Source organism: Nuphar pumila, chromosome 10 (genome assembly GCF_984573655.1).
Source record: "Nuphar pumila chromosome 10, dmNupPumi1.hap1.1, whole genome shotgun sequence".
Lineage (NCBI taxonomy): Eukaryota > Viridiplantae > Streptophyta > Magnoliopsida > Nymphaeales > Nymphaeaceae > Nuphar > Nuphar pumila.
This window is the reverse complement of record NC_143258.1, coordinates 105,123,581-105,144,540: the sequence shown is the minus strand read 5'-3', so window position 1 is coordinate 105,144,540 and position 20,960 is coordinate 105,123,581. Positions and strand designations below refer to the sequence as shown.

The 20,960-nt window shown below is 38.5% G+C and overlaps 1 protein-coding gene across 1 annotated transcript; it reads right to left on the bottom strand.

Moving 5' to 3' along the window:
- Positions 1-1,262: 1,262 nt before the first annotated feature.
- On the bottom strand, positions 1,263-5,898 carry LOC149827759 (putative histone H2A variant 3). Its single transcript, XM_090019600.1, has 3 exons — positions 5,757-5,898; positions 5,234-5,352; positions 1,263-1,728 (listed from the first exon to the last, which is right to left on the bottom strand). Exons 2-3 carry the CDS (start codon positions 5,339-5,341, stop codon positions 1,432-1,434), a joined length of 405 nt encoding a protein of 134 aa, XP_089875726.1. The 5' UTR covers positions 5,342-5,352; positions 5,757-5,898; the 3' UTR covers positions 1,263-1,431.
- Positions 5,899-20,960: the final 15,062 nt, after the last annotated feature.

Genomic DNA, 20,960 nt, shown 5'->3' with positions numbered 1-20,960 from the left:
CATGCTTCAAGAATGAGAACAGCACCAATGTTGGCTTGCACATTTACACGATCAGATGAAGCACATACTCCACGCACGGTGAGAAGGTAAACTTGTTAAGAATGATATCCTTTTGCAACACTTTTAGACCCATGGCATCACTGGGTTGACCCGGCCAGTTTTTAAACTATAAAGAACAGACAACATGCCATTTTTGTGAAACTTTACGTTAAGATTCTTATACAAGTGACCAACAGGGGCTCCTGTCTGTTTGGTGGGAGCAGTTTGTACAAGCCACCATATTCTGGGATGTCGCAAGTTCAAACCCCACTGGTATGCATGATTGAATAACTAACTGATTGTATAGCCACCAGTAATGGCTTGTCTACTGGAATGGAGGGTGGCCTTAATCCCCCCAGCTTGTTCATCAAAAAAAAAAAAAGATATAAGCGGACATGTCACGAAAGTGAATTAGAGAGTCCCTGTAACAGCCTATATTTTACCCCTTGATGCATAATAGGGACCAAAGGTATATTTTTGTGCAACATTGTGATGAACTGCAAGCCATACAGACCATTTGGAAGCCATACCACCGAGGGAAACAGTACCCTACTGATATGAGAATCTGCTGCCTTCCCCTTAAAACAATTGGACAAAGAAACAGGAGAAAATAAATAAACCGTGGCCCATGCCAAGGCACCAGCCGACTCAAGGCACATGCAACAAAATTCCCTCAATCATCCTATACAACAAATGCTTCATGACTAACAATATCAAGACCAATCAAACCACAATTGGCGAATAACAATGCTATACATGAGATTTCTCCTTAACTCATGACCACAAAGTAATCAAAACTTGACAATTAGTACGAGTAACATGGCCAGCCTCTGTATATCAAAATACACAGGAGAAATCATCTGCTGCCCATCAGGGTCATAGTTTTAGTACGTTCACTATTAAAATCAACAGTATCAAAAGCACCCACTACGCGCATCATCTGCGGTAGATCAAAAGCAGAAATAGACTGGCCATATCTAAACCCCAAGGACATCCATCTATGTGTGATACCTATAAATAAATCAATGAAAGTAGATAAAAAAGCAAACAGTGAAAAGTTTCTGACACGTCCGTTCAACCATAAATTAACAAAGTACTTGAAATGAATTACTTATGCACATGTCGTATCTAAGAACACAGGCAACAGAGTTCTACTTTAAATATATGTGTGTGTTGGTGCTCCAAGATGCATGCAACAGAGTTCTACTTTCAGCAGTAACTAACAAACACAACAGAATACCAACTAAGCTACATGACCAATCATATAACACGTTTTCCTGAGAAATGTGACCTCAAACAACATAGAGATGCACCGAGTCCCACCACGTCTTTAAAAAAATGAAAAATAAACAATTTGACATAATAGCTCTAAAATAAGAGTTCACAGACAACTCAATCTTTCGAGGACTTGTTGATCAGTGACTTATGAATATGAGGGATGACACCACCTCCAGCAATGGTGCCCTTAATCAAGGTATCGAGTTCTTCGTCTCCTCTGATGGCAAGCTGAAGATGACGAGGTGTAATACGCTTCACTTTCAGATCCTTGCTTGCATTCCCTGCCAACTCCAGAACCTCAGCGGTCAGGTACTCCAAAATAGCAGCTGAATAGACAGCAGCTGTTGCACCAACCCTTCCATTTGCAGCAATGCGTGATTTCAGCAACCGATGGATACGGCCAACGGGAAACTGTTTGCAACCAGTGGAAATTAGTCAATAGATGAGAAAACTACCCTTGTATGGGTGTATGCATCTGCATAAACCACATGAATCACAACCTCGCATTAGATTTGGTTTACATGTCAGGCTCAAACACCTTTGATTATTTCAGAATATTTTTAGATATACTTTTCAATGTATCAAGATTAATCAAACATGTATTCGTGAACAAAGAACTAGAATTTTTTAAAAATTTTCAACAACTATAGTGTTGGAATTTTTGAAAAAGGCTGAAGTAAAATTTCTCAGAACCACATACTTTCAAATCTTACGGGCCTTTTGGTTAAGCTGAAAAGCAGACATAAAATGCATATTTGGAAGCAAAGAGGGCGGCTGGAAGCAAAGAGGGAGGGGAGTGATCTTCACAAAGCCCAAGGGGTTCTTGTTCATGTAAAAAAGATAAGGAGATTTTAAAAAGATCAGGAATGCCCTAAGAATTCCTCCTTTTTCTCAATAGAGTAGAACATAAAGCTGGACGACTAGTGTTATCGAGAAAGAAAATTACCATAATCTGCAGCAGTCAAACATCAAAGACTAAATACAAAAAACGGGCATGCAGTTACAGAACCTTTTTTGGATTTATAACCCGAAGAAACCACACCCGGCATGAAGACCTGGTCGTGTTGGCTCAGCCTGCCATTCCTACGGTCATCGTGCCAGCAGCATAAAACTCCGAGACTATGACCCCTGCCCCCGTGGCCTATGCTACGCATGGCTTGGGCAGAGGGGCGATGCCCATGAGAATCGAACCTTGATTGCCTGTCTAGCAGCCAAGGCCCCACCCCATTACACCAAACCCCCTAGGGGGCACAGTTACTGAACCTTAGAAACAATTATCACAAAACTAGAAAAAGGTTGGCACCCACAGATGCATTGAAATAAATCAATGGAAAACAACTCTGAACTGATTCAGTTCAACTGAATAATCTGAACCCATAACCAATTTCTTGAATTGTCTCACAAAATTCTCATTGATAGCAAAGATTGAACAAAAATTCATAATTCAGGCATTAACTAACCATTACTCAAGTACATAACATCAGCATATGGATAAAATTTTTGCACTAAATGGGTAGTTACTCAACACAAGAATCAAACAATGACCATTTGCATACATCACCAAAAAGCAAGAAATGGCAGGATGCATTTGTGGAGTAAGAAAGCAAGATTTGAGACAGGATCAGAAGCACAAAATGAAGTAAAACAGAATCATATTTTAGGTTTTCATAAAACATCAAACACACTTGGCGCAAATAACATTCAATATTACTCTCCAAATCAGAACTAAAGATTTAAAAAATAAAATGCACACATGCATGGACAGAAACTGTGCAACATTTCGAAGATAATCAAAGAGTAGCAAAAAAATTAATTAAGTTATGTCCTATCTAGCAAAAACAGGAAGCATCCATGGAATAAAATGATGGTATTCCAGAATAACTAGTTAATGAAGTCTTCCAAACAAGTCAAAAATCACCAGCGACAGTGAAATCTAAGTCCAGGCCCACAGTAGTATGTAGCATGTTAACTGTTGCCACAAGATGTAGTTATTTTATCAGCTATTAGTTTCAAAGTAAGGGTAATATACCCATTCTCATTAATTTTCTCTTTTGGCTTAAAGCTTTATCTATTTCCCACTAAATTACAAAGAATGATCCAGAATATTGCCAATTTACCCTCTAAAGCTGCTTTAGAGAATAACAAATTGGGCCAACTTTGGTCCTCTTAAAAAAAAACGTTAAGGAAATTGAAACTTATTGATAACTTTCACAAGGTAATCACAACCCATATTCAATCAGAATCTTGCTTCTCCATTGTTAGAAGGCGCTAGTGATTCTGAAAGATAATGATTACAAAATAATGCCTCATGCAAGCCCCCCCTTGCAATCTTAAGTACATCAGGGACTGGTGACTGCAATAAGAAATTAAATGGAGGAAAACGTCTAGAAATAAAGTTGCTTAAGGAAGGTAAAGTGAACAGCCATTACTTCCATAGTTTCTGAAGAAGAGAGAGGTTACAAGATATTTAATTCAACATATGAATGTTTATGGGGTTCAACCAAAGGTATTTATCTTTAAATCTCAATCCATTAGAACTGGACCTACTTGGGTTCATACGAATTAGATCTAAGGTCACTATTATCAAATAAAATTTCATCTTCATTGGTTTGAGTGGATACATATTGCTTCTATTTTCATTAGGCGTAAGTGGATCCCATGTTGTCATGCTAAGGCCAATCAAACCATGCAATGTTTGATCTAGAACAAACACTGAAACAGATCTAGTAGATCCAAGTTGGCTGCATCCAATACGCTAGGTTTGTGTCACCCAATCTTGGTAGTCAAATCTAGAAAGACTAGATAATGTCTGTGGGGCTCTGGATGGCTATATGTACAGTATAAAATATAGAAGTCAAGAATTCCAGAAAACTATATGTCAGGAGTTGTTACTCATTTTCACCAACAAACATCAAATTGGAATTTATCAAATATAAATTGACAATTTGCAACAGCCAAACCAAAAAACCTCTGATGCCGCTCATGAACATTCACAACTTCTATCAACATCTCTGCTCCAACTACATGAACCAAGAGGGCGAAGAGTGAAACTGACGAATATGGAATCAAGGAGTACGCAGCCATGCAAAAGGAAATGACCCGTATTTCAATCAAAATATATTGTGTCTTTGTTGACAGGTATGCAGACAATCAAAATATATTGTGTCTTTGTTGACAGGTATGCAGATTCATGGATCACTGAACAATGATAAATAAATAAGAATGGCAGGTACATGGATTAGAATGTACGTCATAAAAAATCTCTACCAAGTGTTTGTCTAAGAACCTCTTCAACATTTCTTCAAGAAAACAAAAGAAGAAAAAACATATTATACATGCCAAACTCAGAGGTGTCAACGGATATAATCCGGGTTGGATATCCAATCAACTAATTCGGTTCACCCGGACCGGGTATCAAAGCCTCTTAGATAGTCGGATATGGTTTGGGGTGTTCAGTCCAAATCCAACCAAGATCCCGATCAGTTGATAATTAAACTAATCAAATTTATAGACGTTAGAAAAACACCAACATGCAGGACCTTAAAAAAGAAAAATCAAGCACCGAGTTGCCTCCTAATATACGTTTTGATTGACACCATTGACCAAAGCCTTCGTCTAAATAACGAGTCCCAAAGACACATCCATCTAGCAGCAATCAGAGAACCTTTGGTAAGCCTTCTTCATGAAGACCCAATTCAGAACCACTAGCACATATCACCGCTTCTAAACCGTCACCAACTCCCACCCAATGCTCAATCGAGCTCACTCCCCCTCATGACGAATCTAATCACCCGCATGCCATAAAAAACCAAGACCACCCACCACAAAAAAACGTTAAATCTCAGGTGCAAATGGATCGAAACACACATTCAACAACAGAAAAACAGAAGCAACAAAATAAACCGAGAAAATTAACCTGCAATCCCGCACGAGACGAGCGAGAAACGGGCTTCTTCTTCTCCTTATCCTTGTTGGCAGCGGAGTTCTTTCCCGTCAAAAGCCCCTTCGCTCCTTTCCCCGACATTTCCCCCCAATCTCCAAACAAAAAAACAAAGAAAGAGAGTCAACGACAACCACAAAACAATAATTTCAACTCTCCAAGAGAGAGAGAGAGAGAGTTATGCCCCTTCTCATCTCAACACCAAACGCTCAAAGACCGGAAGCAGAAAAACCCCAAGAAACCCTAACCCTAACTCGACCGGCAGGAACGAAAAGAAATGCTGTTTGCCTTCAAGAGAAGGGAACAAACTCAGAGACGAGAAATCCCGCAAACGAGCGAAAGAGGAAAGGAAGACCAGAAAATTCCCAACACTCGAAGGAGAAATCCAACAACGGACGATCTTCCAAATCGAAGAACAGAAGACAACACCAAAGAGAGGAAAAAAGAAGAGATCTTAGAGAAGAAGAAGAGAAGGAGAGATATAGAAAAGAGAGATTACCCGATGGATCTCTGAAGGGGAAGAGGCTCTCTAACGCCCTTTCGCTTCGCTCGGATGAGAGAGAGAGAGAGAGAGAGAGAGAGAGAGAGAGAGAGAGAGAGAGCGGGAAGTGGGGTATCTACATTAACGGGGTTGGGTGAGGAGGACGAGCAGAGGACAGACTTTAGTTAACAACCAAGGGATAAGGTAAAAACAGACCTCAGGGGTTAGGGTAGTTAAAACGGGCCTCGGCTGTTAGAGGGGGCAGTCAAGATTGGATTCTCACTGAGGGCGTTACCTAACGGGTCGGGTTTATCCGAATCCGACTCGGACCAAAACCTATAGGGTTCGGGTACAGTGACATATAAGAAGACCCGATTAAGACCGGACTCTAAGGTCTGATTAATACATGGACCCGAGTATAGTTTATGAATTTTTATATCAGACTCGAGCCTGACCTGGGTTCCGATTAGACTCACAATTTTCAATGTAAAATTGATAAAAAATATTATTTTATCGAGTATGGTCGGGCTCTAGTTCATGTAGTTCTTATCAGGACCAGGTATGATTTTTCTTATAATAGACCCGATTAGACTTAGATCTGGACCTGATACCATACCCGAAAATCTGGTTCAAGTTTTGTTTCACCTGAGTCCAAACCAAACCCGACCGGTTGACACCCTACCTACACCCCTATAGGATGGTTTTCCGTCCGTATGAAAAAAAATAGAAGGTTAAAATGAGTTGACTTGATTAGTGTTGCCAATATCAGTGCGTATTGGCCTGAATCGGTCGATATGTATCGTATCGACTGACTTGAATCGGTTAATATTTAACAAATATAAAAAATTACTTAAAAATATATTTTAATAGCTTTAACTCATGTCACATTTTGATTGACACATAATATTTTTTTAAATATTTTTCGCCCGGATTCAAAACGATTCACTTGAGAATCAGTTTCGGCCAATTCACATGAATCGTTGGACAAACGATACAGGTTCCATTCCAATACTGACTACATTGGGTTTGGTAAAGTTAGGTCTAGGACTAGCTTTGGTTTCCATTAAAGTATGGTGTTTGGTTCGGATCAGGGTTTGGGACGTGTTCGATATGTTTAGGCTCATGTTGGTTAAGTGGACTTTCTTGTATGTTTTTTTTAACTAAAAATCTGGGTATATAACCCATACAATGTACTCATAAACAGAGAATGTAGGATGGTATGCAGATAAGAGGCGGGGCCGCGGGCACCGTCCAGGTAGGCCTGCTGGCCAGCCCTGACCAGCCCACAATTGACCGAACCTGGGCCATGGGCTTAAGTGGCAGTCCGCAGACTGGACATTCGGCAATGGGCCAGGCCAAACAGGGCCTATGCCGGGCCACAGCTCGGTTCATTAGTGACGCGGGGTTGCCCGTAACTCGCCCTATTGCAGATAAGGTTAACTTAGGGGTGGCAATCAGGTCGGGTTGGCAGGTCTACCCGGCAGGTTGGCGGGTCAGCATACCTCAACCCGAACCCGACCCGTTTATTAAACGGGTCGGCTGTGGCAAACATGAACCCGACCCGTTTATTAAATGGGTAACCTGACACAACCCGCCAACCCGTTTAATAAACGGGTTGGGTCGGGTAAACAGGTTGCCGGGTTAGCGGGCGGGTTGGCGGGTTGGCATACCCCTAACACGAACCCGACCCGTTTAATAAACGGGTTAGGCGGGTTGACCCGTTTAATAAACGGGTTAGTTTAAGCCCAACTCGAACCCGCCTAAGAGGCGGGTTGGGTTGACGGGTCGTGTCAGGTTTTGCCACCCCTAGGTTAACTCAATGTAGCATAAAATGCATTTGAATTTTGATACATTTAGGCTCATGTGAGTTATTATTTTTCTACTTGAAGAAATCACCCTAGGATCATAAACCTAGTCGTGATGCCCCGTCGCAATGCATTGATAAAAATATAAAGCATGAGCGGTAAATAGTAACTTCATTATGACGGTTTTTATGAGTTAATAAATAAATGCTAATGTGAGGGCTGGGTCTTGTTAACTAGTAATATGCCGAGGAGAGAAGGCGAAAAAAAGACTTGCTTTATCGATCGGAGGAGTATTTGAGAGTCCATCCCGGCACACATATATATATATATATATATATATATATATATATATATATATATATATATATATATATATATATATATATATATATATATATATATATATATATATATATATATATATATAGTTCTTGTGATACAAGCTTAATAGGTTTTTGTGCTCTTTTAGTGTTTTTTTCGTAGTTTTGACCTCATAAATGTGTTCAACATGGTCGATTTACGAGAAATCCACACCTGAATCATGTGTTTTCGATGAAAAAAAATTGATGTTTAGAGATTAAAAAATTTACAAAGAGTTTGAACCGTTGATTTTTTCAACCTTATAAACCACTCATGTGTTAGAATCGAACACTTCAAGAGTTGATCCATATAAAATCAGTACATATAACACACCTGTACAGTCAGAATTTAAAAATAAAACAAAAATCCTAAAAACCCCATCAAACACCTATGCTTTACTATATACTAGAAATGTGTAGGTGCCAAAGTGATGCATGCTAAATGAGTTTTTCTGCCCTTTCCGTGTATTTTTTAGTTTTGACCCTATAAATATGTTGGGTATGATCGATTTACGAGGAATCCACACTATACCTAGATCATGTGTTTTTTAATAAAAAATGGTAATAAAAAATGGTATTTGAAGCTTAAAAAAATTTACAAATATTTTGGATTGTTGAATTTTCAAACCTAATAAAAACCCACCATGTGTTGTGTTGGAAGCAAACACTAATCCCTATAAAATCAAGTACATAGATCACATGTGAGATTAAAATTTAAAAATAAACTAAAACAACTTTGAAAAACTCATTTAGCACTTATCACATATATATATATATATATATATATATATATATATATATATATATATATATATATATATAAAAGTACCAAAAGAGACGTGCATGCATGATGGATGCTCAGTGAGCTTTTGCGTCAAAAATAACTTTTAGTGGCACTTTTGAAGCATGCTAAAGGTCAATTTTCTACTCAGACCTTTAGTGGCGCTCCAAAAGAGCTGCTAAAGATCATTTTGGCTGCGTGCGCGTTCATTTCCTCGGGCTCAAAAAGTAGTCAGACACCTACCCCCTACTCTCTCTCTCTATATATATATATATTTTATGATATATATTTATGTTCATAGAATTATATATAATATATATTTGTATACAGGCTAGCCCGGACTGGCCTAACCCAATTAAGCCCATGGGCCTAACAAGCCCGACCCAAACCGTACTTGACCAGCTGGGGCACGGTTCATCAGCAGGCGGGGCCTGCCCGTTGCCCACCCTATTACAGATAAAAGTTGCATTTGAATTTTGATATATTTAGGCTTATATATATGGACTAAGTAGATTTTGTTTACTCTTTCGTGCCGTATTTTCTTTATTCATTTGGAAACCGGTGCAATGTATCGATGAATAGATAAAGCATAAGCGGCAAATAGTAAGGTCATTATAATGGTTTTTATCCTAATGCACCAGAACACCCTTTATGAACTCATATATTTCATATTTTCCCTTTTTTTTTTACTGACATACCCCCTCCTTCTATTTTTTTTAATTATTAACTAAATGCATGAACTAACAAAAATGTAATGGTTTTCGTCGTCTTCTCTATGAAAAGAAGTTAAGAATGGCTTAAATATTAATTGCCCATACTTAAAACGGGCAACAATGATATTTATTGTAGCATGGCAATACAAACCATTATCAAAGAATGGTGGGCTTTTATTTATTCAGAGAGGCAATTATTGAACGAGGAGTTTCGAAATTGGGAGGAGAGAATATATAAGACGAGACATTATGCATTGGTAGTTTTATGTGCATACATTGTGTTTTGTTTTGGTGTTTGAATATTTGAGATTTTATAGAGAATGAGACAAAGGTCACACGTGTGAGGGTAGCTTTCACGGTCATAATATAGGGTATCTTAAATCCCAGGTCTTGTTGCAAGAGAATGAGTGGCTTCCTCCCAACACTACTATTGCTTGTCAAAATAATTTAAAAAAGAGAAGAAAAGAAAAAGGTTGTAGGGAAGGGATGGTGTATTGGGAGACCTTTTGTGAGGTGAAGTAGACACCCACTTCTTTCTCTACAGTGAAGTGATACATAATGTCCTCATACTATCCAGTTTATAATTTAGTTTATTCAATTTATATTCAGTTTCTAATGTTCAGTTTGTATTCAATGTATATTTTTAGGAGATGATTAGAGTTCCTGTAGTTTCTACTATATATCTATGTTTTCGTTTGGCTAATCTATTTTGTTGAGGTGTTTGCACACAACATTTGGTTCAAGATTTCATTGGATTCTAATTAACTTTTGAAATTGTTTGACATGTATTCTCTCCTTGAATCATAACAAAATATAAATATATTTGTTTTGAACATATTTACAACTAATTTATAAAAAAATTTACAGTTTTAAAATACTTTATTTTTGTACCCAAGAAAGTAAATCCATGTATAACGAGAATAATCATCAATAAAGATAACATAATATATATATATTCACCTTGAGGTTTTACTAAAGCCGGCCAATAAACAACAAAATGTATTAATTCAAGTGGTTTAGTAGTAAAAAATATTCTCTTTTGATAAAGAATGAATTTCATCTTTGCAAGTATACAATCAATATATTGAATTTTCTTATTACAAAAATTTCTAAAATGAGATATGTTTGACAGTTTAGTAATATTAGGATGTCTTAGTCTTTGATGCCATAAAATTAAATCAAATTCTTTATATTGAAACAAAATAATTTCTTTTGAATAATTAATTGATCCATGTAGTAGAGATCGCTTTCTCTATGGCCTTCCCCAATCTGTTTCTCTGACTGGAGATCTTGTATTAAACATTGGTCGGATGTGAATAAGACACTACAACTTTGATCGATGATTTGAGAAACCAAAAGTAAGTTTAAATTAAGTTTTAGAATCATTCTTATTTTTGAAATACAAAAAGTTAGAGATTTTTTAAAAGCTTTTAACTTTTAAGAACATGTTTTTGAGTGCGAGACACCCAACCTCTTAAGCTCTGACTCTCAAAGCAAGTCATTTCATTTGGCAAACATGTTCATTATTGGATTGTCCTCCAAGACAAAAACCTTAAGCTTCCACCATGCAGGTTGGGGTATCTTTTCCTTAGAAAGAATCCCAAAAGATATTTGTCTATTAAAGTCTTATGCTCTTGGAGCTTGTTTAGTCATGGCGAAGCCAACGTGAAGATCGTTGCACTTTGGCATCATGTCCAGCTAGACCTTTGCTCAAAGTCAGCATAAGGGATTCTTGTGTTGAATAAGATGCTATCCTTGTCTTGGCAAAGTTAGCACAGAATCATTTTGCACCAGCATCACATTTCGCCGTACACCCACCTCATAAGATGAATGTTCAAGTACTTTCATGTAAGGTGACATTTCTTCTTAGCTAAAACTAAAATCTACAAAAATCTGTCTTCAAAGTCTTTTCTTGAACAATGATCGTCTAGCTTTGTCTGGATTAAATTTTGGTCCTACTTTGTTATCATCAAAGTTTCACTCACTCGACAATAAAGAGAGGAATCTATAAACACCTAATTATTTTTGGGTTTCCAATCAACTATAGTTGGCCTCGATACACAATCACATTATATAACTTTTTGGAAATCGGATGCTTGTTCACATTTTGAGGCTTGTTGGGTGAAATTTTTTGGTGTTTCACTCCTCAATAAGAACACCAAACATCTTAAGAAGGAACATCAATTTTTTTGGCACATCTTTTCATGAAGGAAGGGAGAAAGAGCTCACAAAAACCCAAAGATTCAAAACCATTTCAAAATATCTAAGATTTCATAATGATTTTTTGAAAATCAAAGTGCATTTCATAGAATTTGATTTTTACCATATTTTGACCCATGGAATAACATCCTCTAAATGCTTCATAAAAAATGGTCTCCAAAAATCACCAAAATTTTTTGCCAAAAAAAACACTGCTAGGCAAAAAAGGTTGGAAACAAAGCCTTAAAATACGAACCATCACTTTTTAAAAAATGAAGTGTCACATTTAATACTCGTACATACATTTGAAAAAACATAAAGAGATTCACATTTAAGTCTTGAGAAAATTTGTGAATCACATGTCCAATATGCAAATGTTTGAAAAGTCTGCAAATGAGGCACAAGACCGACATATACAGAGGATATTTGTGAATCAACTTACGAACACCCGCAAATGAGTGAGAGCATTTGAAATAGGTATTTATGAATGTCAGTAGACATTTGCAGACCTCCTCGAATAGTATTTAGTTAAAAAAGTTTCACAGGTTATATTTACGAAGGTCATATTGTATTTGTGAAGGTCATACTGTATTTTGAGGTCTCATAAGAGTGCAAACATCGAAAACATTCACAATAGGTGATTGCAAATGTCACAAACATTTGTAGGGCTCCTAGATGAGTATTTACTTAAGTGAGGTTCACATGTTATATTCACGAAGGTTGTACTGCATTTGCAAATGTCGTATTATATTTGTGAATGTTTGAAAAATCTTTTTTTTTATTGAAAGGTTGTGAATTTCTTACAATATACTTATATATCACGTGGACCTCAATAGTTTGCAAGTGTGAGACAAAAATGTCCTAAAAAAGGCAGACATCAACGATTTTGAATATGCGGGATATTTTGTCAAATTGCTAGGTATTTTGATAAGCACACCATTTTGCAATGACAATATAATCATTTTTTGTTTCGAAAATGCGTTAGGATTATCAAAGGTCAACACCAATCCTTAGGGTTGGATTGATTGATGCCTACCCCTAGTTGACACCAATTCATATGAGAGCCCCCAAGGGGGATGGGGATATAAATGCCTCCACTTGGCATAAGCTCTCCATCTTTGGCTCTTTTAAGCTTTGACCCTTTAGTTTCAAGAACTTTTGCTCTCTTGAACATTGTCTCTTGGGTTGTTGGAGTTTTTCTTCATCTTTTCCATCGATGTGTGCCAACTTTCATATGAGAAGAGGACTTTAAGGTATAATTTTTTTCTAGTGTCATTATGAGGCTACAATTCTTGCTATTTTCCCCTAGGGAACTAGACCCTAGACTAGTTTGTTGAGTTCTTTCCTAGGCAAGCTACCTCCTACATACCATCTTCTCTTCTTCTTGAGTTGGAAAAATACTTTTTTCTCAACCAAGGGCCTTCTTTATACTTGAGAAAGCCCCATTTTCCATAGGAAAGCATTGATTATTGTAACTTTGCTGAAATCACTCAAGATTTTGCTCAACATGTCATGACTCTGCTAAAATCTCACGAGCAGGAGGCTTGAGCTTTCAAAAAGCTTAAGTGTTTTCTTTCGTTGCCCTTGCTTTATTTTCCTTAGAATTATTGTTTACACATATTTTCTAACCCACAAATTTCTTTGTTTTGTTGGTTTGAGCCTGAGTGAGTCCACTAAAGGCTTACCTCATAGATGCTAGGAGTTCAAAGAAATTTGAGAGGGTTGATTCCCATAAAAGAGTCTCAACCTTGATCAAGTTACATCTTATCACTTGAAGATGAATGGCTGAATCTCATACTAGTGGGTGAATCTCATCTCTTTTGTAACAAATGTGAGTTTGTAAAAGAAAAATATGTGTATTTGTTTTGTGGATTTTCACACCACACACATCGAGGCATCCATTTGAATTGATCTTTAGTTTGTGCTTAACTGTAAAAAAATTAACAATATTAACAACAAAAATGCATCAAAAGAGCAAATTTAAGAAATAAAATATATATAAATAATTGATACAAAACTTGTTGAAAAGATGTCATCTTTGTTAGAGTACCACTTCCATCACAACATTTACATCTTTGAAGAGGTTTTTGCCCTTTTGAATAGAGTCTTGATTTTGTTATTGATAATTGAGGTCCTCTAATTATGACTTCTCTTATTGAGGCTTTTTAACCATCATTCACCTCCTAGATACCCATTTTTCTTAATGTTGATTCACTGCTTCATCTAAAAAATGCTAAGTTCATTAATTCTCTTTTCTATAATATGAAGTGCCAATTCACATGAGCCAATGCTTTTAGATCCTCAACTAACTAATTTATAATAAACAAATAAGCAAATACTAAAAAATAATGAAAAACAAAAAAGACCCTGACATTAATTGGTTCACAAATAGGATAGGACCAAAACCTTTTTGCCAACTTTAATAAACTCTTCTTGATGTAAATTTTGCTATAAGTTGTTCTATAAAAAAAGTACAGTGCATGAAGATGTTCAAAATCCATTAGTCACTTCTGAGAAACAAGTATATTCAACAAATTTATTAATAAAAAATCTGATCAATTCACTTCTAAAAAACAACAAATTAATGATCAATGCACTAATACAAATTTTCTGTAGCGTAAAACTCATGACCACATCAAATAAAAACCCATGAAAATGAATGCATACCAAATTACATAAATAAAGCGAGAAATAGTGACTTGCATAAAGATAAATTAAACAAAAAAAAATAGAATAGGTTATTAAACATGAGAACCATGAATATATCCAAACATATTTAGACTAACCTTTCAATATAGTAAACATGTTGAAATTGATATGCATTTTGTTTAAAAACTAGTTTGCAAGAAAATTTTTACAAGGATCAAATTGAGGATGCACTCACAAAACCTCTTACCCTCTCAAGTAACCGTGGCAACCTGGTAAATTAATTTTTTTTTATCATTTTTACATTGAAAAATTGCATATCTTAATTGGAACTCAGGTTGGGCCTGGTATGAAATTTCACAAACCGAACCCCGTTCTCTTTGTAATCCAATTCATCAAAAAGTTATCGAAGGATTCCAAATCTCTCACATTGAGATAGGAAGAGGCTTAGCCGTTGATGTAGGTCTTCCATTGATCCAAGATTCACTCTGCTTTTAGATTGCATAAGAACAATTAGTTGGGGGTTGAATGGGATAGTTGGATGTATTTGGCTTCTATAGCAAACCAGAGTTGGATCTCTCTCTCTCTCTCTCTCCACCTGGTCAATCGTAGGCCTAACCAGTTGACAATCTTACGTTTAATTAAAATTGTATATCTAACTGTTTGGGATTTTTGGGCAACCAAAAATCTTACCATAAATTATAATTTTGGTTTTTTTTCATCAAAACATACACATATGCAAATAAAGTATAAAAGCCATGTTATAAATGGGACCAATTTAAAAGCAAGTAACTTTTATTTTATCAGTTTCTAAAAATGTAGAGGGTAGGACATGTTTTCGTATGAAAATTTTACCTAGCAAATGAAATACAGTCATCAACAGAGAGAAAGAGACTTTTCAATTTATAACATGATTTTTTCAATTTTTATACTTTCTTTTCATGTGTGTGTGTGTTTTGTTGAAAAAAGAACTAAAATTATAATTTATTGTAAGATTTCTGGTTGCCCGAAAATCCCAATAACAATTAGATATAAAATTTTAATTAAATATAAGATTATCAACGGGTTAGGCGGCTTAGGCCTACGGTGGACCTAGGTGTATCAGAGAGAGAGAGAGAGAGAGAGAGAGAGAGAGAGAGAGAGAGAGAGAGAGAGAGAGAGAGAGAGAGAGAGAGAGAGAGACTATAGCCATCAACATTGCGAAAAACAGGTTCAACCAACATTGAACCTGTCGGAAAATACAAGCCAGGAAGCCCAGAAAAGAAAGCAAGATACAAATACAGTTGATCGACGATCGTCACCCTGGTTCAGAACGTCGCGAAGGGGGCTGATTGCGCTGAAGCTCAGGAAGGTTGATGCGCAGAATGGCATACACGTCTGCCAAGATAAGGTTCACTATTTTATTGAAAACCACGAGAATATGCCGAAAGATGGCGTTGTTGCGGGTCATCCAAATGGCCCACCAGAATGAGAGAAGCCAAGTTCGCCAAATAATCCACCGTTTGTTGCACTGACGAACAGGTTGAGGACCCCACAACAAGTCGTTTACAAACAATTCGTGGCGTATGCAAACCATAGGCTTATTCTAGGTGACCTTAAAGATGTTTTAAAATATAGTGCACTCCCAAAATAGGTGAATTGCAGATTCTTCGGCTGCCTCGCACAACACACATTTACTCAAAAGATGGAATCTGATGGATTTGAGGAAGCTGTCAGTCTGCACCCGATCGTGTAGGATGAGCCATGCTAGGAAACGAGATCGATGAGTCGGTCCCTTGCCCCAGATAAGGCTTGCTAGGAACCGATCCACCCCCGAAGGAAGGAGAGAGAGGTAGCATCCTTTAGCGCGGAAAGAGCCATTCGGAGCAAAGGCGCGTCCTAAGAACTGGGACTACGAGTCAACAAGGCCATTAATAGAAAGAACCGCAAACCAAGCTTGGATCCATGATCGACGAAGCTTTGACATTGCTTGCTGACTCATGCGAGTGGCCCCAACCAATGATTCCATACCCCCGTATTTAGCAAGAAGAACGCTGGCACACGGGGACCCATGTTGGTTCGCAAGCCAACTCTACTTCACGACGAGAATCATACTCCTCAATCTGGGGTCCTTGATTCCCAAACCCCCCTATAAAGAGGAAGCCTTAGGGTATCCCACCCTATCAGGTGGCGCTTGTTGTTGGAGCCACGTCCAGACCACTAGAAGTTTGCCAAAACCCGAGATAGCTTCTTACTAACCCCCATAGGCATCAGGAACATTGACATAACAAATTCTGGCATAGCATTTAAGATGTGCTTAATGAGAGTCAGTCGACCTGCGATGGAAAGGTAGGAAGCTTGCCAGGCCAAAATTTTATTCTGAACCTTTTGCAAAGTCAAGTTTCAAGCTACCGTTGTGACCCTGCTGATCTGAAGCGCAAACATAGATAAGAAAAGAAGTTTTCCATTACTGTGCAGCCAAAATCAAGAAGCTGAAAGCCATCCTGCATGATTGGTTTCATATGAAAGATTTGGGGGTCCTAAGATACTTTCTTGGGATGCAAGTTGACCAGTTAAGAGATTTGTTAGTTCTCACCCAATGTAAATATGCCCAAGGCCTTCTGCAATATAGTGGAATGCTTGAATGTAAACCTGCCAAAACTCCAATGGCATTAAGTAACAACTTGGTGAAGAATCAAGATGATGATTCCTTGCTTGATCAGCCAGAGAAGTTTCGAAGTATGGTGGGAACTCTCCAATATCTCACCTTTACTAGATGCTGATTAGGTAGGAGATGCAAACACTAGACGTTCCATAATAGGTTATGGTGTGTATTTGGGTGCTCATTTAGTCTCTTGGTCTAGTAAGAAGCAAAGAATTGTGTACAAATCAAGCACAAAAGTGGAATATAGGGTGATAGCAGCAGTGACAACAGAGGTGTTATGGATATGACATCTTTTAGCATTTTCTGTGTTGGCACAACAGAAGTGTCGTTGTCATTTCCACTAATCCAGTCCAACATAGGAAGATGAAGCATGTTGAACTGGATCAACACTTTGTGCGTGAAAAGGTGGACAATGGAGAAATTCAGCCCTTGTTCATTTCAAGTGAGTAGCAAATTGCAAGCTTATTCACCAAGCCACTTCCAGTTCATATGCATTGGTTCTTGAAGAGCAAATTGTCCATGGTTCAAACCCATACACAGTTTGAGGGGAACGTTAAGAATGATCCAGATCCATAATCTTGTGTGTGATAGTCATTGTATTGTGTTGTACATTCAAGTTAGATGTGTGAGGGATTAATCTTATAAAGGACATTTCTGTACATCAAAAATATATATAATGCATCTTAGAAGGACGTCAACCCTAATCTGGGTTGTCCTCTTTGTGGCTGTTGTGTGTCTCCCTCTTTCTCAGTTATTTCTTGCAGAGCACAACTCCCAAAGTAAAAGTTCTAATACATCACCTCCAAGGATTAAATGATTAGTCTCAGCTTGACATGGGTTATTGGAAAGCCTCCATTGCACAACTAATGATGCTGGTGACTACTGAATGAATTTGAGTGAAATGATTTATTGAACAAGGTGGAGGTTACCGAAAGTTTTACATGGACAGTAGCTAAAAGAATAGAAGCATTTTTGCTCATGATATTCTATGTAAAACAAGTATAAGCATGTAAAGATAAATATAAGTGCAAGGAATATGTACACCACTATATGCTTGGGAAATAATACTGTGATTTTGTTGAAAATTCAAAGGTTAGAAAGATTTGGGGGCATTAACCAAGGACATACAACACTTATCATAGTTCATAGATAAACCTGACATCGACAGGAAAAAAAGTAGGACAAGCTTGAATCTTAACATTTGTTGGATTGAAGCCCTTCCAAAGATAATCATATCGTCGGCGTAGGTTAGGATATGACACAAGAACTCCGGTATACCGAGTGGCTCAATTAGACCATACTCCACTGCCCACTTGACCAAAACCACAAGGCCCTCAGAGATGATGTTGAAGAGTAAATGAGACAGGGGACAACCTTGCTGAAGACCACGACCAAGTTTGAATTGCTTGCCCTTTACCCCATTGATCTGAATTTGTGATTGTGCATTAGTAACCAGCTCATGAACCCAGCTAGAGAAATGCCTGCCGAAGCCCAAATTCGTCAATATGTTGAAAAGGAACGGCCAATGAACCGAGTCGTACGCTTTATGAAAGTCAAGCTTAAGAGTAAAGAAAGCCCCCCGCTAATCTTGAGAGAATGCAACACTTTAGTGGCCAAAATGAAAGAATGTTGAAGCCTTTTATTATATATGAAGGCTAACTGAGCCTCCGATAAAATCCTAGGAGCGACTGATCGCATCCTATTTGCCAAAACCTTTGCGATAATGTGGTATAAACCTCCTAATACAGATATAGGTCAGAACCGCGAGATGTTCGATGCAACAACTTCCTTAGGTATAAGAGACACAATGGTTAGGTGGGAATGAATCGACAGACGACTGTTGCAATGAAATTCAGCGAAGACACTAAGGGTGTCACTCTTAACGTATTGCCAAAAAATAAGAAAGAAATCCACCGGATACCCATCAAAGCCCGGAGCTTTCCACCCAGACGAATCTCGGACAACAAAAAAGATTTCATCTTCAGTGAACGGCATCTGAATCGATTTGAAGAGAGCCTAATCCATGGTCAAGAATAATGCAGTACCCATCGCGCCACCTGCCGCTCGACTGCAGGAATATAGGTTAGTGAAATAGTTGGTGACAGCAGTGAGTAGCTAATCGCTCAAGAAGGAAATACCGTCGATAAACATAGAATGAATCACATGTCTTCTATGCCTATGAGAGGCGAAAGAAAGAAAGAACCTTGTGTTCCCGTCACCTGCTTTAAGCCAAATCATCCTTGACCGCTGCTTCCAGCGTATCTCATCTTTTAGACACCAAGATTGCAATAGCAGAGACAACTCGGCTGATCTAACATTGAGTCTTTCAATATCGGATGCAAACATTGAGGACATACCCAAGAGCAACTGATTGATGTCAGACAGCTCACGCTCCCACTCCCCCATATTTTGGAATTTGATTATGTTATTAGAGACCAACCAAAATTTGATGTTGCAAGATAATCAAAACAGTTTAACCATGCACCGTGAAGCTGTCCAGTTCGCATAGCAAGGTCTATTCCAAATTGTTGGACTAACAACTCGAAACCTGCCTTTTTAAGCCACCATTGCTTAAATCTGAAGGTTTTGTTACCGGAGAAGCCTTGACCCCATCAGATAACAATCTGACTATGGTTCGAGACAGAAGGTGAAAGTTGACAACAAGAAATGTCATTAATAGAGTTCAGAAGATCTGGTGATACGAGCACCCAATCTAGCAGACGAAAGCACGATCGAGATCGCCGATTGGTCCAAGAGAATGTTTCACCTACATGGGGTACTGGGTACAACCAGTTCATCCGAATAAAATTTTGGAAGCCCCTCATAGAAGCCGAGAAGGAAACTGAAAAGCTTGAGTCGATTGGCGATATAAGGCAGTTGTAATCACCATGACAATATGTTGGTCCCCGAAAGAAGCAATTACCCTGTTCAGGTCCGACCAAAACTCCTCCCATCGGGAATTGCAGTGGGGACCGTAAACCATTGTTACCACAGTTGACACCGATTTTGGTGGGAGGAGAAGAGCGATGGAAATGAAAAAAGTTCCTATGTCAACCTAGTGTAAGTCTAGAGAGTGCTTCCCAAGGATGAGTAGACCTTCCGCATAGTTAATCGTAGGCTTGAACAAAAAATCTGCACCACGCCAGATTTTGGAGACGATAGAGCGTGAGATCGGGCTTTTCTTGACAGATCCAACTTGCTAAAAAAGACGCTTAGAGGGACAATTCAGGCCTTGAATATTCCAACACAAGATCTTCATAACTGATAATCCAGAAATCCCCTCGGAGTGTGGATCCTCCCAGACCGATAGATGGAGAATGCAGAGGCCGATGACGTCTCCTGATTGGGAGACCACCCTGCTCAGTAGGAGATTGCCCTCGACCAAATTAGGAGCTAGGCTGACATCAGGGCTACGCCACTCAGTCGCAACCAAGGACGGTAAGACATCTGCGATAGCGGTGAACGTTTCACATATAACGGATTCGATGCTTAGTAGCTGTGGTAGAGGAAGCGATAAGTCTAGACGCTGAGCAGCTTAGCCCACAGACAGACCCATATAGGAAGAGATGGGACTGCTTGGTTCTGCCGTAGCCGCAAGAGAAGGAGAGACCGAGGAGTGGTCGCTCCCCTAGCTATCGAAGGGGTACCTATATCCTTAACACCACCACGAAAAATGAAAAAGAACCGAAAAAGTACCATTGCCGAATAGAAAAAGGCGACTCTATCGCAGCCACCCCAGAGCACGCAGACTGCAACTCTGACCTGTCATAATCATCGAAAGATGCGCCCTCAGATACGACGTCAACACAAAGATGGGGGGAAACTGGCAAAGTGGAGCAGGACCCGACCCGACCCAAAAGTTCGAGCGAACCACCGGGACGGTCGTGATTGAGAAAGTTACGACCGAAATGCTTCACTGAGAATGACATCGGTGCGGTCGGCGACGTAAGTATCTTCACCCAAAAGGAGCCGATCTTGATACCCACAAACGATGATGAAGGATCTTGCAAATTGCCTATATGAATCCAAGGCGAGAACAAGGTTTTGCGAGGGAGTTGTGAACTTCATGATGAGG